At 32.0% G+C, this 8075-nt stretch overlaps 1 protein-coding gene across 3 annotated transcripts in view; it reads right to left on the minus strand.

Moving 5' to 3' along the window:
* Positions 1 to 205: 205 nt before the first annotated feature.
* Positions 206 to 8075, minus strand: part of LOC106881061 (GA-binding protein alpha chain) — a 56907-nt gene continuing 49037 nt past the window's right edge. For all 3 annotated transcript variants that reach the window (XM_052968396.1, XM_052968397.1, XM_052968398.1), the window contains exons 7-10: positions 6361 to 6429; positions 4799 to 4882; positions 3979 to 4202; positions 206 to 2357 (exon numbers count right to left, since the gene is read on the minus strand). In XM_052968396.1, the coding sequence (XP_052824356.1) occupies positions 2130 to 2357; positions 3979 to 4202; positions 4799 to 4882; positions 6361 to 6429 (605 nt within the window). In that variant the 3' untranslated portion in view covers positions 206 to 2129. The remainder of the gene's footprint in view (positions 2358 to 3978; positions 4203 to 4798; positions 4883 to 6360; positions 6430 to 8075) is intronic.

Raw genomic sequence — 8075 nt, forward strand, 5'->3', positions numbered from 1 at the left:
AATTTGAACTGAAAAAGAGAAAACTTATTGAGTATTTCAACTGACATTATTTTAAATTATAATTTCGTATCTTCAGAAGATAAAGTCATGACAGACTAAAGAAGAATTAAATTTTAAAATACTGCAACGATCTTACAGATTATATGTGTGTGTAATAAGACGTATGTTTCCATCATAAAGTCTAATAGCTTGCCAACAAGACAGAGTAGTTTAAAAAATTTTAATATTCATGATTAAAATTTATGCAATCTTTTCTGATAAATATGAAATGAGAATGAATATGAGTGAAGAGAAGAGAAAAAGGGGAGGCAAGGAGGGGTGTGTTTGTTGTTTTTTTTTTAATTTAAAAAAAATTTTTGGAAGAAAAAATATTTCTTTAAGAAATACCAAAATGTTAATTTGAACTGAAAAAGAGAAAACTTATTGAGTATTTCAACTGACATTATTTTAAATTATAATTTCGTATCTTCAGAAGATAAAGTCATGACAGACTAAAGAAGAATTAAATTTTAAATTCTTTTTAATCATTTTCCCTCCCCCTTGAAACTATAAAATATTTTATCGATTTTTCCAAGAAATATCAGAAGAAAACCAATGTCATGTTTGATGAACTGAAGAAAAATACTTCCATTAAGCTTAAAAGATTTAAGTCAATCAACAGGTATTATTACAAAAGTATAGTGAATGTCATACTCAATGTGAAAAGCAAATGTAAAAAAAAACTGATATTTTTATGAAAGAACCACATTTACACAAGTGATTCAGTGTAAATATAGAATTTACAAGAGATAAAAGACAAAAACAGCAGACAAAAAGTATAGTAATCTTTTTGATAAAGATTTGAATGCTATTAAATCTGTTCTTACAGCTAGACATCATGTCTTGCCTTAAATTGCTCACTCATTACTTCAATATTCATAGTTATTCAATTAAAAAACTATTTTAATTGATTAGATATAACACACAGACACACACATGTATACACACACACACATTTTATATATATATATATATATATCATCAAAATGTTCTCCTAACATTTCATTAAGGAGTCGTCTAACTTTAGAGTAAGCTAATACCTCAACTATTATCTCGTGATCAGATCTATTTATTTATGTATTTTTTTTTATATTGCACAGATCTGATGTGTTCCTGATCTGTCAGCGTTAAATATTATAGCTTAATGAAAGACTTGCATTGATAAAAAAATATTCGGAGAGAAAAAGAGAGATATAAGAGATAGAGATGTCATCAACAAGCTTTCAGCTATTAACTTTATATGAAGAGATGGGGAAGCAAACTTATCAAAGTATATTTATTATTTAAAAAAAAAATGCAATTTAAAACTTTATACATTAGAAGTCAATCAAAAACAAAATCTTCGTCTCCTTAGATTTGTGTCTTTCTCTCAACTTAAAGTTTATTGATGTGTTTATATATACATACATGTGTGTGTGTGTATATATATATATTTTTTTCATACATATATATATACATACATACATATACATATATACATACATATACATACATACATACATATACATACATATATATATATATATATATATATATATATATATATATATATATATATATAGAACAATATTAAAAAAAAAAAACAAAAAAAATTTGGGGGCTTTTGAGAGAAAAATGTAAAAAAAAATCTTGCATCTGAATAAACATTTTTTTTTTCAGTCTTTCTTTGATGTGCAGGACTGCATCAATTGCTGCAGCCTTTGTAGTAATGTTATTAGAAGAGAATGTTGTCAAGTATTGGTGGTTAGTCAAACTGGAATTCCTTAGTAGAGAAGGGAATGTGAATTTTTTTTTTACGAGAAAAAAAAAAAAATGAATTTTAGAGGTGGGGATCGGGGCGCCATGCATGAAAATGGGGTGAGGAAAAGAGAGAATGAGGGAGGGTTATAGTTTGATTGAAATGACTTGATTTTAGTGTATTTCAACAACACAGTTGTAGTTTCACTTTTGTATAAAACTAAATTGAAAAGAAATTAAAAATAAAGAACCTCCTCCAAGACAGAACAACCAAAATATTTCCATAGAGTCTGAAATAAATGTGTCTGTGATATATATGTCCTCCATTTACAGATTGCCCTGTCACACTGGGGCTAAACTGTCTGTGTTTTTTGGTCAACCCGTTTCATTGTGATAGTTGCCAATAGAGGCTTGTCTGTAATGTGTTGTACTTTTTTTTCAACGCATTGTGGCAATATTTCGATGTGTTGTACCTTTTTATCACAGTTTGTAGGCACCAATTTGCTGAGCTCATGTGATGAATAGCCAAGCAACATCTTGAGGTCACACACAAATTTGTATACAAATCGTTTCCCATGAACCTGAACAAGAAAAAGAGAAATGTTAAAAAAAAAAATCAACCAAAGAATTCATAACATAAAAATAAGTTAACCTTTTTGACACAAACCCACCAAAAACTGCCCTTGATTCTGTGAAATGTTTACATTTAAAATTTAAACCTTTGAGCATAAGTTTAGCAAGAAATGTTAGCTTTATTTACTAACACATACACTGAGTTTTTCATGAGTTAAAGGAGTCTTAACAGCTACATAAATTATCTTCTTAAAAGTGCTAAAAGTAAATTTTTTTGGTGGAAAAAAATTCTAGGAAGGGGATGGTATTTTTCATTTATATATAGTAATGCCCTTAATATATAGATGCCACATGCTGGGAGGGGCTCTTAAAGTCAAAACGACCATAATAATGTTTATTATGGTAGTTTTGACTTTAAGAGTCCCTCCCAGTGTAAGGCATTTATGTATAGTAATGCCCTTAATATATATAAATAAATATATTTAAAGGGAATAATTAATAAATTTTTCCCTTATGAGGTTTTCCACGCTAACTACTTGATAAATTCTTATAAAGATTTTATCCTATTTTTGAATTATACATATATATATCTTATAAATAAAACATGTACAATATCACACTCGTGGTTGTTTTTCATGAAACCACGAAATATCCATGGAGTCAGCTTGTTATCTCTACTCTTCGAGCATTATTTTGCTGTTAATAACAATTCCATTTCACCTTTCTTCCTATTAATTTACACCTGTCCCACCCGCCTATTTGTACACCAATTAATTAATCAAGGTTTATTACATTTAAATATGGTAAATATAGTTCACTGTTTGATATTCTCTAATGAAAAAACTTACTGTTTAAATCAGGACAGATATAGTGTTTAATTAGAATAATAGATTTTAAGGATATAGACAAAGATGATGTCCAGCGTAGTTTTGACTGAAGAGACACAACCAAGTCGAAACACCGCAATATCTCAATGAATTGAGTATATTAGAAACACACACTGTCTAAAAGAAGTTGTTCCCCTTAGACAAAATACAGCAGTATTTAGCATATTCTATCCATATTTGAATCTGCTTGAATGTATTAAGAATGAATATGTACATCATTGGTTATTTTTGATTTTTGCTGTTCTCCATGCTCATGATGATTGATTAACTTTAAGATACTTTCAGACAGAATAAAAATAACATGAAACTGAGTTATTTTCATATTAGTAGAGGTATACTAATTAATGCCATGAGACTTTGGTTTCAAAGGTAAGCATGAAACATAATGAAAGATAAGATTGGTGAATTGGTACAACTGTTTAGAGTGACACACAAAACAGCTTTTGGTATTTAGTTATGGAAATTTTAAGCTCCAAGTTCAAATCCCACTGAGATCAACTTTGCCCAACAAGTCCAATCACATCACCTAGTTTGGATATATTTCATTACTTGATTTTTTTCCCTTTCTTTCTTTATTGCTATAATACTATCAATCTATTTAATACAATAATCTCATTATTTGATCAATTGTAACCATGTAATCTAGATTACCAACATAGTTATGTCCCTTGGAAATTACAGATGTTTTTAACAATCAGCATGTTATAATAATAATTAAAAACAAACCAACACCATAACCTACCTTTGCTATCATGTCTCCATCATAATAGTACCGTAGAGCACGACTTAGTTTCTCATAGTTCATGGTTGGTTTGTTTTTACGCTGGCCCCACAGCTGAGCCACCATCTCAGGATTGTGTAATTTGAATTCTCCATCATCTCCAACCCACTGGATAATCTCTCGGTATTCCTTGTCAGTTAATAGCTCCAATAAGAACTGCCATAATTGAATTTGACCGTTGTTGCCTACAGAATGAATGACAAGAAAGCATTAATAATAATTGCCTGATTCTTAATAACCACATCATCTGAATTAAGAAAACTTCTCATTTTTGGATATGTAGTCAAAAAAGCTTACTTCCCAACCACATGTTTGCAAGAGGATCTTAGGCAAGTGTTTTCTACTATAGCCCTGAGCTGAATTTCCAAATGTATTTGGAAGACAGAAACAGAAAGAAGACCATTGTCTGTGTGTGCACGCATGCATGTGTGTGTACATGTGCATATGTGTTTGTATGTACCCTTGCCCTGACATCACATAATGACTGTATACAAGCATCACCATCATGTAAGTGGTGTTTGTTTCCAATCTTTCGTGAAAAACATGTCCAGCTATGGTGAAATATTATTACCTTGCTTGGAAACAGGTGAAGGCTGGCAATAAGAAAGGCATCTAGCCATAGAAAATCTGCCTTAACAAATTCCATCTGACCCATGCAAGCATCAAAAGTGGGCATTAAAACATTGATGATGGTAATACAGATAAATATCAATCTTCACATGAAACTGAGTGACTGATTTACATTAAACTTATGGTCATAAAAATATTTTATCCTGCTTACCTGTTCTATTACCAGGTGTAATTCTTTCCTCACCTGTAATCCTAGTTAATCGAGGTCGTGGCGTCTTACTAAGAATTTTTCCACCTGTCAGAAAGAGAAACAAACAAATAGATCCACCATGTATATTATCATTACTAGTACAGTCTTCAAGAAGGTGATGGGAATGTATTGAAAAGTCAAAGTAAACCTTGTGTCAATATAGTTACATACATAAATATGTCTAAGGTAACTTTTAGTAATGAGGATGAGTGTTCTGCATTTTTAGGAATATATTAAGAGAGTTAAGAAATGGGAATAATGAAGAAAAGATTAAAATTATGTTCTTTATTTTTGCCTTTGTTGTGTTGTATATGTATACAGTTTTACGTACATAAAATGTACTACACAAATGTATGTCTATCTATGGTAATGTAAGGCACAACAGTTTTTGTTATACAAAACTTATACTCCTTTACTCAAATATTTAATGTTTCACTGCTTTATAATTCTGAGATGAGTAATCACTGAAGTCAATGTCAGGTCACCAAAAAAAATTCCCTTCACTCAACAGTGACGACATTTAAGTTGATGATGAAATTGAGATGGATGATGATGTATGTATATACACATACATATACTATGATGCATCTTGTGGAAGCAGAGATGATTTAAATATAAATCAGGAATTTATGTTCTATAGTATTTGATTTACCTGTATTTTTCTATGTTGTTCGAATACATACCACTGACAATTCCAACTTATTTATCTCAGCACATATTTGTTTAAATTATGCAAATTATCAAGGCCATGTATGTGTTCTATTCTTTTTTCGTATAATTATAAGCCTCTTGGCTACTGGAGTTAAGGTTGGACAATTGTCTTACTGATAATGGCAACTGAGCCTGAAACATGTCCACACCAGTTCTCTTATCTCCCAAGAATAAGCTAGTTCTATTCCTTAATGGTGTGTCAATCTTGAGATTCTCTCCCCTTCTCAAGTGGAACTGGTATATCTCATACCATACAGCAAATTCTTGATTTATTAAAATTATCTGTCTCCAGAGAATGTGCCATAATTACCAAATTGGAATTAAAACCAGCTCCACTTTATTGCAATTTGGTAATTATGATACATTCTCTGGAGGCAGAGATAACTTTAATAAATCTGGAATTTGTTGTATGGTTTTTGATATATCTGCATTTGTCTATTATATTGCTCATTTTTGTTTATATATATATATATATATATATATATGTGTGAGTGTGTGTGTATGTGTTATAGTGTTGTCTGCCTAAATTGACAAACAGGTCCTACAGCTATTTCATGGTTGAGTTTTTAACAGAGAAATATCGTTAAATTACAAATGTAGGAGCAGCAAGAAATATGTAAACAAGTATTTATTAACAATAAGTAATTATTTACTATGTCTTTCAACACACATCATTAGTAAAGTGAAAAATACATTCAATCAAATAATTTGATTTTACTACAAAATAAATATTACCAGTTTGACTGTGTATGTGTGTTTAATTAACATCTAATTAATAAAGAAATTAAAGTTTGAATGTGTTTTTTTTTTACCTGAATGACCATCTGATGTTGAAACTGTTATAGTGGTAATAGCATGTGGAGTTGGTTGTTGGAGAACAGCTGTAATAGAACACAGAAAACGACTGTTAATGGCAGAAGCCTAGAAATTCAATTAAATAAACAACAAAATGCCTTTGTTGTTTTACATCTGTTTACTATGCTGGCAGGGAATAGGGTGGACAGATCAAGAGACAACGTCTTGCTTGTACATTTCATTTTTGGTGTTGTTTCTATGGCTGTGTGTCCTTTCTGACAGCAACCACTTTACAAAGTATATTGGTTTCAAATTTTGGTACAAGGCCAGCAGTTTTGGGGAAGGAACAAGTCAATTACATAAACCCCAGTGCTCAACTGGTACTTATTTAATCAACCCTGAAAGGATGAAAGGTAAAGTCAATCTTTCTGGAATTTGAACTCAGCATGTAGAGACGGACAAAATGCTGCTAAGCATTTTGCCTGGTCTGCTAATGATTCTGCCAGCTCGCCACCTTACTCCACAGAGTATATTGGGTGCATTTTATCATGACACCAGCACTAGAGAGGTTGTTGCAACTCCAACAAAATGAAAAGGTTCTCACAACCCTACACTTTGTAGAGTCAACTGGGTGCATTATATTGTGGAACCAGCACTAGAGATGGTAGGGGCGAGAGGGATAACAAAAGGAGAATAAATGGTGCAAGTCAGTGAGGAATATAGGTAGAGTGGATGGGGAACATGTAGATCTGACAAGGTCTCTTAACCCTTTAGCATTTAAACAGGCCATGTCTGGCCCAAATAGTCTACCTGGTTCAAACCAGTCAGTTCTAGTTTTATACATCTACTCTACAATGTCATTCTAAAAAATAAACTTTTTCATCATGGAAATCTTGAAGGAATAAGATAATGCATGATAAATTCCAAACGATGTGAATAAATAAGCATTACATATGACAGAGTAATCTGAATGCCAAAGGGTTAAATAAATAAATAAATATATATATACGTGTGTGAGTAAAGTAGGTGAGAAAGGCTGGTTGACAAGGATAAGAGAGGGAGAGGTAGTGTACTGAAGAGAAGGTCAGATATATCAGATAAATCGCACATCCATAGAAACAACAAAATAATTCCTTATTGTACTAGAAGCAATGTACAGTGAACCAAAGGATCTGTTATTATTCTTAGTCACATCACTAGCATAGTACAGTGAGGAGAAGAGAAAATGATCAAGAGATGAACAATAGGGGTATGAGTGTTAGAGTTATGAGTGATGAAGACATGGGTGACAGTGACATGGGGTGATAGACAGGTGAGTGATACAATAGAGAGGTGAGATAAGAAGGGCTAGTGTTAGAAAGGTGAAAAGTAATCAAGGGAACCAAAGATATATCTACACACGCATACACACTCTCATGCATATATGCACATGTTCACATATATATATGAAGTCTGATCAATAAGTATCCGGACTGTTGCCATAGTAACGAAGCTAAAGCACACCGAGTGAAGCTGTTTGGTACTGACTGACCTTGAACTCTGCTGTGCATGTGCACTAAGTTTTAACGTTTTAGTTCACTTCTACTGTCTACAGAATAGCTTAGAAGGAAGGTGTGTAGTGTTTGATCGTTGCATTGACCATGACAGAGAAAGTTGTCATGGTGATACCTGCTCAGAGGCCTATGCAAAGTTGCAGAAAGTGTATGGAGAGGAGTTATGAGCTGCACACAAG

Source organism: Octopus bimaculoides, chromosome 5 (genome assembly GCF_001194135.2).
Source record: "Octopus bimaculoides isolate UCB-OBI-ISO-001 chromosome 5, ASM119413v2, whole genome shotgun sequence".
NCBI lineage: Eukaryota > Metazoa > Mollusca > Cephalopoda > Octopoda > Octopodidae > Octopus > Octopus bimaculoides.